The sequence below is a fragment of the Arvicola amphibius genome, chromosome 9 (assembly GCF_903992535.2).
Source record: "Arvicola amphibius chromosome 9, mArvAmp1.2, whole genome shotgun sequence".
NCBI classification, from domain to species: Eukaryota; Metazoa; Chordata; class Mammalia; order Rodentia; family Cricetidae; genus Arvicola; species Arvicola amphibius.
The window spans coordinates 121,838,096-121,852,215 of NC_052055.2; the positions used below are offsets into that span (position 1 = coordinate 121,838,096).

Here is a 14,120-nt window from a genome sequence, read left to right on the forward strand (position 1 = left end):
TGCTCCTAACCACTGAGCCATCTCTCCAGGCCCCCAGTGTTTCATCTCTTGTCCCTAAGGAGTCTCCAGGTGACAGGGCAGAGAAGGCCCCTTCTACAGTGACAGAGGGGATGGGGAAGACAGCCATTGAGAAGGGTCTGCCAGGGACCTGGGTAGAAGGGTGGCAGCCATGGTCACGTGCCCCTCTGCAGTAAGGGGGTCCTAGACCGTGGGGCATCTGACACCCCAACCCTAACGCACTGCTCATTCCTTTGCCGATTTTGTCTTCTGCCAGAACCAAAGAGAAAGTTGAGAGAGTTTCAAATCTCAAATCTTGTTGTACACGTCAGATTTTCTACTTAAGGGGACCTCTCACTTGGTCTGACTGACTCTCAAAAATGACAGACTAAAGCTGAATTCAGTGGCTCAGGGATCCCATCTGTATCAGAGCTCTCGGGACTGGGGACATCAGGCAGACTGTGGTTCTGAACTGGGTAGGTGAGCCTGAAGACAGGAAGGCTGGAGACAAAACGAGCCCCGAAGAGCAGAGGCTTCCAGGGCCCCCGAGGAGCGCCATCCGCAGCAGCAGCAATGCTCCTGTCCATGTAGCACCCGCTTGTGCTAAAGCTGCACCCGGCTTTTCTACACAGGTTCTCGTGATGAGCTCCCCTCCCCCCGCCATGAGCAGCCTCTAAGAAGAGTACTAGCACACTTTAGGGACGAGAGAGCTAAGATTCCCAGAGGCTAGTTCATTTGCTCAAGGTCCCACAGGTTCTAAGTGACCGACACAGGGCTCGTCTGAAGCTAATTCACCCTCCGCGCACGGAGTTGAGCCCACCATTCTCAACACCCCTCTAGTACTTTCTGGCCAGCAGCAGCACCCCAGTCCTTGCGTGCCTGCCTCACGGGTGGGGGGGCTGCCTATGCTCCCTTGAAAGAATTCAGCTCTTTCTGGCCCCCTTTCCTCCTCCCCTAGCAAATGTGCGCCATGCCCCCCTTGCTCACCCAGACAGTTGTGTCCGTCATGTGCCAGGTGGAATCCATCGTAGCAGGTACAGCGGTAATTGCCGGGGATATTAACACAGTCATGCACACAGCCTGCATTATCCTCCCGTTCACACTCATCCACGTCTGTGCACAGAGAGAAAGCAGGCTGGAGATGCTGAAGATCACATACAAACAGCTATGCCATATTTTACTTTTATTTTTTTTAAACTATGCCATTTTATATAGAGACTTTGAACATTTTTTAACTGTGGTACTGCTGGGAGGGGGGGTGTCATCCCTGAACCAATACCCCTCATGTCCTAGGGGGCAACAAGAAGTGTCATGGACCTTGTCCACCGATGTCTCCGTGGTATTCAAGGTCACACACTGAGAACAATATTCCTAAGCTACTTGGAATTAAGTGTTTTAATTATGGCAGAAGATATGCTTGTTTGTGAGTGAGCTCCCACTGGGGAACACCGGTCCCATCCCGTGAGCACGACCTGAAGGGTACAGGAAGAGGCTGCGGCTTCAGGGATCTTCAGGCCTTAGTTCTGCGCCTGAGGTATGGGCACTCCAGACAGCTGTGTGGGTATGAGGCCAGGGAGTGTTCCCGCCAGCGCTGGTTGGTCTGTGCAATGCTTTGATGCACACCAGGACACTCTGCTCTCTGGGAAGAGGCCCTCCTGGGCCTGTAAAGGCTGTAGGTGTTGGGAACTGTGACGCCATCCCCATCCCCGAGGCAACAGCGTTGGTTCCCACTCTCCCGAAGGCGCCCCCAGTCTCACCTTTGCAGTGTTTGCCATCTCCGGTGTAGCCAGACTTGCAGATGCACTTATATGACCGTGGCGTGTTCTGGCAGATGGCATCGATGTGGCAATGGTCAGTCCCTTCCACACACTCATCCACATCTGGCAGGGGCAGAGGAGGACATGTGAGGACCACCACGCTGCCTCTCAAATAAGTTTTGAAGGTGTGCGCCCCCCCAAGTCAGAGTCTCCTCTTCAAGACAGAGCCAGTGCACCCAAGGTCCCCACATCCTCTGGTCCTTTCAGGGAGTCACAATGAACCCTTACTGCCTTCAAGATATTCAGACCACAGTCATGACTCAGCTACTCTGAGACAGACACTCTTCAATTTGCCCAGCACACTTGATGTGTGTTAGACACAGTGTGAATTAGTTTATCTTTCGTAGCAGCAGGCTTAGAGCGAGGGAGTCACTGGTCTCCTAAAAGGTGGCCATGCCCAGTCGCTGATAAGTTTTTTTTTTTTAAGAAAGGGACACCTGTGGTCTAGCCTGGTCTAGAACTCATTACATAGCTGAGGGTGGCCTTCAATGCCTGATCCTCCTGCCTCCCTCTCTCCCAAATGCCGGGACTACAGGCATGAACCACCCTGCCCAGCTGGTCACTAGTAATTAAGGATGGAAAGGAGACAGGCCATATGTGGGTCTTCATCCGCCTCACGTGTCCTATCCGGTACAGTGGCGCACACCAGTGACCCCAGCACTCGGGTTCAGTGGTGCACACCTGTGACCCCAGCACTTGGAAACTGAGGTGTGAAGATCGGGAGTTCCAGGTTAGATAGTGAGACCCTCCCTCAAAAACCCAGACAAAAGATCAAGGCTGCTCCTACTTGTTCAGCATGGGACCAAGCAGCTTTAGAGGAACAGAGTTCCATGGAAGGTTTTCCTTGGCCCCTGAGCTAGCAGAAGGGCCAGGAGCTGACAGGTATCAGCCTGGCCATCTGAAGTTTGGGAAGCACAGTTCTTGGAGCTCTCCCACTGACCAGGCAGCAGCCCTGCCATCAGTTCTGGATCTTTTTGCTCCAACGCCAGTGCACCCTCTAATAGGCACGACACTAAGGGAAGAGCCCCCCCCCCCCCGTGGCCAAAAACGAAGGTGATTAAGAAAGGACCTCTGTTGGGAGGCAGAGGCAGGCAGATCTCTGTGAGTTCGAGGCCAGCCTGGTCTACAAGAGCTAATTCCAGTACAGGCTCCACAGCTACAGAGAAACCATCTTGAAAAAACCAAAACCAAAACCAGAAAGGGGAGGAGAAGGAGGAGGAGGAGGAGGAGGAGGAGGAGGAGGAGGAGGAAGAAGAAGAAGAAGAAGAAGAAGAAGAAGAAGAAGAAGAAGAAGAGAAGAAAGAGGGAGAGAGAAAGAAAGAAAGAAAGAAAGGAAGGAAGGAAGGAAGAAAGAAGAGAAAAAGAGAACCAACGGACAGACCTCTGACCAGACCATGGTGGCGCACACCTTTAATCCCAGCACCCAGCACTTGGAAGGTAGAGACAGGCAGATCTCTGTGAGTTCAAGGCCAGCCTGGTCTACAAAGCAAGTTCCAGGACAGCCAGGACTGTTACACGGAGAAACTCTGTCTCAAAAAGCCAAAATAAATAAAGAACCTTGGGAAGTCAGAGACAACACCACAGCGCCCAGAAAGCTGAAGTGATGTTGAGGAGGAGAGCTCATTCAGCGAGAAAGGGCTGTGCTGGGGCAGCCGTTACATTCAGAACACAGGCCATTTAGCTCAGTCAGGATAGACCAGTGACAGGAAGCAGGAGCAGGTAGGGGCCACGAGACACTGAGTATGAGGAGGTCCTCCTCTCAGCAGCTCCCCGCAAAATGCTCAAGGCCCCAAAGTCTGTAGTCATCAAGTCTGGGCTGGGGCCTGGCAATCCGTAATTTTCCAAAGCTTCCAGATGATTCTAACGAGCAACTAGGGTTGAAAGCCCTGTCACAGTCTGAGGAGGAAGAGGCCATGCCCACCTATGAACTAGAGAAAAGTATACAAAGTTTCCAAAGAGTATCTGAATAGACGCCTGCCTGTAACCGAGTGGGGCTTGAGAGCAGGCCGGTATGATTCCTGAGCTGCCAAGTGGGTTTTGTTAGAATGGAGGCTCTCAGCCCTCGCCAGATCCAGTGAACTCAAGGCGCGTCCTGGAGTTTCTAACTAAGCAGAGCACACTGTGCACCAGCAGTTCCCGTAGTTTGTAGGCACTCTGCTTCCAGAAGCACTGGGGGCAGGGCTGGGGTACCGTGGGGCTGAGACCTGCAATGGGAACCCCTCACACCCTGCCTGCCTCAGCTCTTCGGGCTCTGTTCAGCTCCGCTTGGTTCATGACCCCTCAGCCTTCTGTGCAGTCGCTGGCCGTCCTGACAATCCTGTCTACACTCACTGCCCACCTCACCGGAGCTCAGCAGTCACGTGCCTGCCAGCCTGTCACCATGGAGTGAAAAGATGAAGATGGAGTTCATAAGCCAAATCCGAGTGATCTTGTGGATGGCAAGAGGCTGTTGGAGAACCTGTCTGTCCGACAGATAAAGTGGATACAGAAGCAAGAACTGTCCTGTTGAAGGAAGGTTAACAGCAGTGGAGACAATCCCAGTTAAGGTCCAGCTCTCCCACACTCTGGGAGGCTTTATCCTAAGTTTTCCTTTAAAAGATAAGGCTTTAGGCCGGGCGGTGGTGGCGCACGCCTTTAATCCCAGCACTCGGGAGGCAGAGGCAGGCGGATCTCTGTGAGTTCGAGACCAGCCTGGTCTACAAGAGCTAGTTCCAGGACAGGCTCCAAAGCCACAGAGAAACCCTGTCTCGAAAAACCAAAAAAAAAAAAAAAAAAAAAGATAAGGCTTTAATATAGCCCAGGCTAACCTCCAGCTCATAATCCCCCTGCTCCAGCCTCCCTAGTGTTGGAATGGCAGGCATGCGCCAATACACTTGGCTTCTTTTTCATTTTTGGTCCTGAGACCCTTCCCTGCTAAATGGGGATGATGGTGCCTCCTCAGAAGAGGCTGCAATCAGCCATGAGGTTAATTTGCCTGAATAAGGATGTGGGGAACAGGAAGTGTTAACCAGACTCAGGAAAGAAATTCGCTAAAGAAATGGAAACTGTGTAAGGTCGAAAGACATAAAAAGATAATTTTGGGGGCTGGAGAGATGGCTCAGTGGTTAAGAGCACTGGCTGCTCTTCCAGAGGTCCTGAGTTCAATTCCCAGCAACCACATGGTGGCTTACAACCATCTGTACTGAGATCTGGCGCCCTCCTCTGGCGTGCTGGCATACATTGAGGCAGAATGTTGTATACATAATAAATAAATATTTAAAAAAAAGATAATTTTGGGTTGGTAACGCAAGTTAAAATTAAAAGTGAATTAGGTACAACACTTTTCTCACCAAGATAGGATACTGGAGTATTTTCTCTGAATTTGTCAAATGCAAATGGACTAGACATTGTTGATGTGCTTATTGCCTGTATATATACTGTATATAGTTATTGTACTTATTGTATATAGTTTTCCTTATAACCTTTTTTATTTTAGACAAAAAAGGGAAAATGTGGTGATATTTTGTTTGTGTTTTAACAAATAAAGCTCGCCTGAAGATCAGAGTGTGGAGCTAGCCACACTAGTTAGCCAAGGAGGCCAGGCAGTGGTGGTGCACACCTTTTTACCGCTGTACTTGGGAGACAGAGGCAGACGGATCTCTATGAGTTCAAAGCCACCCCGGGATACGTGAGATTGAATTAGTCTAAGAGAGAAACAGCCAAACAGTGGTGGCTCAGACCTTTAACCCCAGCACTAGGGAGGTGGAGACAGGAGTGATACGTCTGGGCAGAGAGAGGGATATAAGGAGGGAGGGAATGGGAGCTCAGGAATCAGTCTGAGGACTGGTAGAGGCCGGACACCCCATTCAGTCTGAGGATTTCGTACAGGTAAGAACTAGTGGCTGGCTGCTCTGCTTCTATGACCTTTCAGCTTTCACCCCCTAATATCCGAGTCCAGGTTTTTATGTAATCAGACTAATTAGAATTCACACCACAAGAAGTCTGAGCTGTGGAGCTGAGAGACGAGCAGTGGGGGTCTAGCTCTGTTTCGTCCACTGCAAGTAGCCATGAGCCTCATGTGGTTTTGTTCAAAGACAGCTCTTCAGCCCCCAGCCACAGGCTAAATGTCTATGGTGGCAGTGCAACAGGAAATGCCCCAGTAGCACAGATTTCCACAGACAGCAGAGGTCCAGGGGTTCTGAATGGGGAACATTTCTGGGTCAGGCCCAGAAGCGTGGAGGCTCCTCCAAAGCCCCCCCCCCCCGTGCAACCATCTTGATGTGTTCTGTCTCCATCTGCTGGGGCTCGGCTCCCGGTGCACCGGGCTCTCCCCTTGGCCTCCCCTGCCAGTTGCCACAGGCTTTTCTTAGCTACAGCCATCTCCCCGCTCACAATGCTCACCTGTCTTCAGCTCACGGCTCCAAACATCGCGTCCCACCCTGGACTATTCCCTCACGGCCACCTGACCAGCGAGCGCACTGCACCCCTCCTCCTCCTCCTCCTCCTCCTCCTCCTCCTCCTTCTCCTCCTTCTCAGTCACGCTCCAGGTCCACCCTTTCCATCTTTCCATGCCTGGTTCAGAACTGTCCACCCAGCTCCTGGGGAGAGCCCTGGGCCCTGGGGAACTCAACTTCCCTGCCTTTGGTTCACACTGAGTTACTCAGCTAACACTCTGAAGCGGTTTTATGTAACATGGTCCATTTCTCCCATGGCTGGGTGCTTGCTGGAGAAGGGACCTTCCAACTGTGGCTGACATCTTCTAAAGCAAACTGGGCTGAGGCACGGAGCAGGAAACAGGGCCCCAAATCGTACCCTGCTCCCCCTCCTCTGTCAGTTCTTCAAAGCGCCTCAACGTACCTGGCGGCCCAGAATGTGTCCTTGCAGGGACCTCAGTGGCGCGCATGGGCAGCCTCAGCTTTGGTCCATCTTCCTAGGGCACAATTGTTTACCAGCTGCAAGTCAAGTGATGCTCTTGGGCGTGGGTTGGTTTAGACTGCTGGTTCTTGGCTCAGGATGCACACTGGAATCTGGGGACCTCTAAAACCCCAGGGGTGTCTAGACCCACCAAATCAGGACCTCCTGGGCAGGTCTGGGGATATCTTTTTCAACTCATGTAAATAAATGATTTGCCTGAGCTGGGAGACACTTTGCCAGAGGGGCACTATGACGGACTGACTAAAAGTTCTAGACCGGCGCTGTAGCAGTCCCAGTGCAGGTCCTAGACCAACACGGTAGCAGTCCCAGTGCAGGCTCAAGACTGGCGCTGTAGCAGTCCCAGTGCAGGTTCTAGACTGGTACCGCGGCTGTCCCGTTGTGGGTTCTAGACTGATGCCATGCGGTCCCAGTGCGGGTTCTAGACTGATATTGCGGCGGTCTCGGTGTAGGCTTGGCCTGTGCTTGTGTCGTCCTGAGTCAGCCTCTGAGCACACCAGTTCTCTCCCCTGTGCACCAGTCACAGCACCGTCTTGGGGGCTGCTACCAGCATCAAATGAGCTAATGCCCACCACATGCTACAGTGTGGACATACAGTGAGTGCTTAGGAAAAGCTTGCTGGCATTATTCATCCCCTCCAGTGTGCTCTTGGATGCTTGCTCCATGTTAACTCGGTGCTGTGAGTTCCTGAAGGTCATGACTTCTGACCCTTCGGACCCATGGCACCGCTGGCAGAGCTGTGCACACCTGACAACTCAGCAAATGGCCGCTGGGTACCACTAGGGCAGTGTGCCAGGTGCCCAGGGTTCAGCAGTGAATGAGACAGAGTAACAGTGGAGTGGAGGTACTTTGTGGATGGTTGGGGGAGGTCATTCCCTGTGGCCCAGTAAAGCCTGTTTCTTTACTTTCCTGTGACCATCTGCATTCTGGAAAGAGGGGTGTCCGAGGGAGTTTATTCTGAAGAAAGAGCTGGGGAGATAGCTCAGTGTGAAAAGCACTGGCCGTGTGAGATTGAGGACCTGAGCCGGGAGCCCCAGAACTCATGGAAAGCCAGATCCAGCAGCGTGCCTCTCTAATCCTGGCACACCTGCAGCAAAATGGGAGACAGAGGCAGGAGAATTCCCAGATGGCAAGCCAGCTGGTGCACAATGACCCTGTGTCTAACAAGGTGGAAGGTGAGAAGGGACACCAGAGGTTGTCCTCTGACCTCCACGTGTGTGCCATGGCAGTGTGCCTGCACTTACACACATGAAGATTTTTTAAGAGTCCCCAAAGACAGTGCGCTGAGGCCTGGCGAATACAGTGGATGTAGGCTCTCGGGCTTCTTTGTTACCTTCCCGGGCAGCTGCAGGCATGTCTTATTTAATGGATGGGGAAACGCCTAATGTGGTTACCCTGGGAAAGAACCAATAGCCAGTGTAAAGACAGAACTCTGTCCCGCCCCCCAAAGCCTTCAAAAGTACTTGAGAGATGGGTCTCTGCCTCCCCGGGCCCCAAGGCAGCACTCAGCTTGAAGCAAGCAACCAAACAGCCTGAGATGGACTGGAACTGAACTGGCTGGCGGTCAAAAGCCAGCCCCTGGATGCTCCCCAGCAGAAGAGGAGACCAGGATAGACAGGGAGCAGGCAGACACACAGGCAAGGAGAGGGTGGGTGGGCAGGCGGGCGCAGTGGTGGGCAGGTGTCGCCAGCCTTGGGATTCACTTCTCTGGGGCCAAGCAGCTGGTTAGAAACAAAAACAAACACCAGGGATACAGGTTCCTGCTGTTAACAGCTTCAAACCGCCAGAGGAAAACTCCAAATAAATATAATTAGAAACTTGTAAAAAGCGTCCTCTCTCTAAACCTGCCCCCCAGGGTCTACCCTTTAACATCCCATCCTCCCACGACCCCCCCCCCCCACTGACGCCCACATAGCCTGATGCTGGACCTCACCCAGGGATTCCTTAGGCCCGTTTCCTTATCCCGCATCTTCTACGGGTCAGCACCGCGTCCTCAGTTTGCCACTGTCCGTAACCACAACCAGACAGTCCTGGGCACAAAGCTCTGAAATTCAAAGCCCATAGCTCTCTGGGGCTATGGTTTGTCACAGGAGAAAACCATTGGCAAACCAACGTCCCCAGCGGCCTGTTCAGGACAGGGAGGTGGGCATCCCACTTCTGAAATGCAACTGTAGCATCCAGCTCCAAGTCCAGAGCGAGCCCTTTGTCTGAGGAGGGCAGGGCTCGGAGACTGGCAGGGGTCAGTCTTGGGCACCACGGTGTGCACATACACAGAAGCGTGCCCGTGGGCTTCTGGGGCTGGTTTCTAGGCTAGCTGCTCCCCTGACACAGGGCTACCCTCCTGTGTCCTGAAACTGAGGTGGGGGAAGAAAGGAAAAGTACCAAGTGACCCGACTTCCCACAGGCAGCATGGAACACGGTCCAGGTGGAGAGGGCCTGGTCCTCGGGCAGGTGAGGCCGGACTACTGACATTTACCAGTGTGAATGGGTTCAGCAAAATGGGCAGAACCCCAGTTCCCAACCAGCGGGCTTGAGTTTCTGAGAGCTCACACCTCCTCTTTCACCCACCTAGCGCCACCTGAGTCAGGCAGAGGCAGGCTGTCAGGGAAGAGTGGCTAGTCTGCGGACAGAGAGTCAGTGTCCCTCCTTTGCCCAGGTGAGTAGCCCATTCATCCCCTCCACACTGCCCTGCGCTAGCTGTTTTCACCTCTCCCCTGAGCCCCAGCAGTCCAGTGCTTCCCAGACTCCTGTCTCCCCAGGTCTGGGCCTCCCGTAAGCACTGCCAGCCTCAGAGCGGCTCCGCAGTTTCCAGCCCTGACAGGAACTCTTTCTTACTGAGCGGTCATGTGCTAGGGGTACAGAGGCCCACACCCGCACACCGAAGCAGGCAGCAGAGACCAGGGTGGGATCTGGCAGCAAGTTTCTCCACCTCCACCATCTTCTCCAGAGGATCTGAAGCCACGCATTCCCCTCCCCCACCCTCAGTTCAAGGCACTGGACCAAGCCATTCTACTGTCCTTCTCCAACTAAAACAAAACGCACATCACCCACCTCCTCCCCCTCACCGGAGTGCCACACACACATGTGCTCACACACACATGTGCTCACACACACACACACACACACACACACGAGTCATGCACATGCATGCTCACACGCCCCAGTGAATGCACACCTCGCATTCCCAACCTCACACCCGGCCTGTCTCCATTCACAACAGGTCCTAGGCGCTCACATCTCAAACTAGTTCTCATGCTCTCAGATTCCAGAAGGTTCCAGAAAGCGGTCTCATCTGAGGGCTCTCTACCTGTAATGGTTGGGACTCCTAGGTCTTTGTAGTTCACTTTCTCCCATTCCACTCCACAGAGACTCAGGGATGGGGGGGTGTGGAGAACAAAATTTATATCCTCCTAGCTCCAGGCTTTCCCCACACCTATGACATGCCACCAGAAAGCCACAGAAAGAGGTCAAAGGGATTTCTGAGGACTTTCTAAAAGTGGGGATGAGCTTAGGGAAACTGATAAAAACAGGAGTGGGGTCTGTCTGTCTGTCTGTCTGTCTGCTCTCTCCAGTAGGGCCTCGATGGGGCACAAGCGACGGTGGCTGCCTGAGGAGCCACCCTCACCCGCTGACACGGTTATGGCTTTCATTTCATATTTTGGAGGGAGGGGCTAGGAGGAACAGTCCCCTCACTGTAGGAGCTGGCCACAGGAGCCGAGGGAAGCCGGGAGGAGAGGAAACAGCCACATTAAAGAGGAAGAGAGGGTGGGGGAAGGAGAGAGACACATACACCCAGACAGAGACCCAGAGACAGAGAGACACTGTTCCCACCCGATGAACGCGCTCAGTCTCAGGGATGTCGTGGCTTTTAAATGGATGACTTTCTCAAATCTCCATCCCCAGCAAGGAAAGAAAACTACCAGGTAAACTAAATGGCCAACCTGGCTGTCCGGAGCCGGAGCCGGAGCTGGCCTGGGGGCTGGACCAGTCCCCCTGGAGGCCCTGAGACCTTTTCATTCAGCTGCAACCTGAGCCCTAAGTGAGGATTAAGTCTTTTTAGCCATGGCTGTCCTCCCACCTCTACCCCACCCCCACCCCTCAAAAAAAAAAGCAAAGCAAATTAATGCTTTTAAGTTTACAATTATCTTGGTTATCCAGTCTGTCTACTTTAAGACACACAGACGGGCACTTGAGAACCACTCAAAACCGTGTACCCAGCAAGCTCACTCATTCCCAGTCCCACTAGTTGACCCGCCCACTCATCCACAGGGACAAAACGTTCAGCAATCCCTGACTCAGAGGACACAGCGGGCCAGGGGTGGACCGTGGTGCTGGAGTTGGTGTTCCCTCTCTCTTCTTCCTCCCTCCTTTATTCTTAAGCTCCTGTCCCAGTTCCATCCTCATCCCATCCCATGGCTTTGACGCTCCTAGGGACACAGATGTCCCCAGAAGTGCAGCAGTTCTTTTCAAGATGCTTGCTGAGGGTGTTTCCGATTTACAGACCCTCTAGGGTTCCACTGAGAAGCACGTGGCATCAAAGGCGGACTTCCCAGTCCTGATGATAGATGGGAGATATGCCGAGGGGGCAAGGGAGGCCTCCTGGAGCTCACAGCACCATGGGTAAGCCTGTAAGGCTCAGACCAAAGAGTTCTCACCCTGCCTGCAGCATCTACCTACAAATCTGAGTCCAAGCACAGCTCTGTTTTCCAGCAAACCTGTTGTTAGGCATTCTTTGATGGACAGGGTTTCACAGATTTCCTGGATGGTAGGGTTAATGAGAGGTTCCAACCTAGCCCCAGCCAGACTCAGAAATCCTACGGGGGAGGGGGCAGATGCCAAGTTACCGCAGCCTCACCAGGGCAGGTGGCGCTCAGGACTGAGCAGAGACCTTGAGGGTACCGCCTCCTGCTGGGTGTCCCCCCAGCACCCAGTGGGGTGTCCAATAAAAGAAGGTACCTGAGGTACCCTGGAGGTATCCTGACTCCTATCCCTTGAGAGCCTTGGTTTCCCTGCACACCTGTCCCATTTAGGGGTCTCCAGCTGCACCTGGAGCCCCTTTAATAGGCTGCTTCTCCTCTTGTCCCCCCCCCCACCTCTGCAGACACTGGCTCCAACTTGAAAGAGGTCCTTATCTTGTCTCTAGATTACTGCACGAAATCTGTTCCTTCCTCAGACTAAACTCCCTAGCTAATTCCATGTTATGAGTAAGTCAGCGTGCACTACAAAAGCCAGCTTTGTTTACGAAAACACACAAGCAAATCCAGAGTGGGGAGAGGGGCTGTTCCAGGCAGCGGGCTGTCTGGAACCAAGGCTGCAGAAGAAGCAGTTTGGGGCTGGAAGGAGATTGGGGTGGGGTCCGGTACTTGACAGCAGAGGGTCTCCAGGGTTTAGTTATGTTAATGGACAGGTTGGAGGGGGCAAGGGTAGAGACCGTGTTTTGGGGGAGGCGGGTGGTGTTGACTTAGCACCTTCTAGGAACACAGTGAAAGCGGGTAGCATACAACAGTTTAGGACTCCAGGGCTCGGGCCCCTCCACACAGCGACCTGACTGCCAGACACTCAGACTTCCCCAACTCCCAAGTTCAACTTTCCTCCTGGCTCAGACACCTCCTCATCCCTGGCTGGCTTCAGGAACCCCTGGGACAATAGGCAGAATCTACCTCCCGGGCAAAATCTTGCTAAGAGGAATTTTCTTTTTGTCCATATAAATCTCTTTTGGGTGAGGACAACGTGGGGGGAGGGGTGTAGCAGGTCAATGGGGGAGGGGAGGCTGTCCCCAGAGAACTGTGGGACACCAGCCTGGTTTCTGCCAGCGCAGCCTTGGGACTGGCTGGGCAGTGAGCTCGGGGTCAGGGACCGGGGCAGGAGGGCCTCCCAGTCTCTCTCTAATTCCTAGAGGGAATCTGTCAGAGCTCCCAGCCTGGAATTTTACTTTGTTATTTTAATGCAATTCTGACCTGGATTTAAATGGAATTGGAAACCCCAGGCCTTAATAAATAAATATTATGATAAGAAATGAAAGCCATGCGAGACGAAAGAGATTTCCCCCCCAAAAGGCAGAAACGCAACGTGCGTGCCAGAAGCCAGTCACAGACATTTTCTCCTTCTGCCCCCTACCATCCCGTGACAGGCAGTCGGTTTCACCGCGAAAGAGCCTGTTTTTCTTTAACATCTTTAGACTTGATAAGACAGCAACTTTGAAATTTCGGCCTGTCTGCGTGCGGGGAGGGGGTGAGGGTACGAAGTGTGCGGCATGGCTGAAAACTTCTCTCGGTCTCAAACCCCTGAGTCAAGTCCCTGGCAAAGTTTAAGAGAAAATTCTCTAACCTCGGCGGAAGATGCTAGAGGTGGCAGAGAAGCCGGCAGAAGTGCATGCTCTCTGCTGCCGGCCGCCCCCAGGCTCCTCCAAACGCTTCGCCAGGCGCGCAGCGCCCAGTGGTCTGGCCCTGGCCGGTGAGTCCGGGACACAGGGCCGGGTCCTGACAGCCACGCACTTCCAGGCACCTGCCCTGGCTCGAGCCCCGCCGTCCCGCAGCCCCGCAGCCCTTACCTTGCGCAGCTTTGCCATGCTGGGCGGCGCGCGCGTGGACCAGCAGGACGAGCAGGCAGAACCCGGGGACGCGCCCCGAGCCCATGGCCTGGAGCTCCGCGCGGCGGGGCCGCGGGGGTGTCGCAGCCCCGGGGAGGGCGCGAGGCAGAGGGGGAGGGGACTGGAGGGCGTCCCGCGGGGGCTCCGGGCTGGACGAGCGGAGCGCGCGGTGGGGAGCGCGGCCAGGCGCGGGGCGGCGGCCCGAGGGGCAGCCCGGGCTATCGCACCCGACGCCCAGCTTCGCCTGCGGGGAGCTGGAGCCGGAGAGCGAGCACGGAGCCGGAGCCGGAGCCGGAGCTGGGACCTGAGAAAGGGGAGGGGAGACGTAGCGCCTAAACACGCCCTTTCTGCTTCTTTCTTCCTCCCTTGCTTTCTCGTCTCCCGGGCTCTGTCTGTTTTTCTTCGCTTTTCTCCTCCTCCTCCTCCTCCTCTTTCTCCTCCTCTCCTTGCTCCTTTTCGTTTTCTTCCTCCTCCCCTTCCCACTGCCCCTCCTGCTTCTCTTCTCCGTCCTCCTCCTCCACCTCCTTTTTCGTGTCCTTTTTTTTTTTTTCTTTCAAAGGGGGCCTCGGCGTGGCGGCCGCTCCCCCTGCGCGCCCGGGCGCGCGGCCCCCTCCCCAGGCTGCCGGGCCGCTGCCTGCAGGAATTTACAATCCGGCGCTTGGGGAGCGGGCCCGGTCTCCATGGAGACGGCTTCCCCGGGAGCAGGGAGGTCAGGCGCAGACCGCGCACAATCAATGGATCAATGCAAGCCCCCGCTCCGCTCCAGACCAAACAGCACCGGGGCTCCGGCTCGTCCGCTCTCCCCG

At 54.4% G+C, this 14,120-nt stretch overlaps 1 protein-coding gene across 1 annotated transcript in view; it reads right to left on the reverse strand.

Moving 5' to 3' along the window:
- The window catches only part of Scube3 (signal peptide, CUB domain and EGF like domain containing 3), a 32,767-nt gene extending 19,407 nt beyond the window's left edge, over positions 1–13,360 (reverse strand). The window contains exons 1-3 of the mRNA XM_038342352.1: positions 13,276–13,360; positions 1,755–1,877; positions 985–1,110 (exon numbers count right to left, since the gene is read on the reverse strand). Of these exons, the coding sequence (XP_038198280.1) occupies positions 985–1,110; positions 1,755–1,877; positions 13,276–13,360 (334 nt within the window). The remainder of the gene's footprint in view (positions 1–984; positions 1,111–1,754; positions 1,878–13,275) is intronic.
- Between the last annotated feature and the right edge of the window lie 760 nt (positions 13,361–14,120).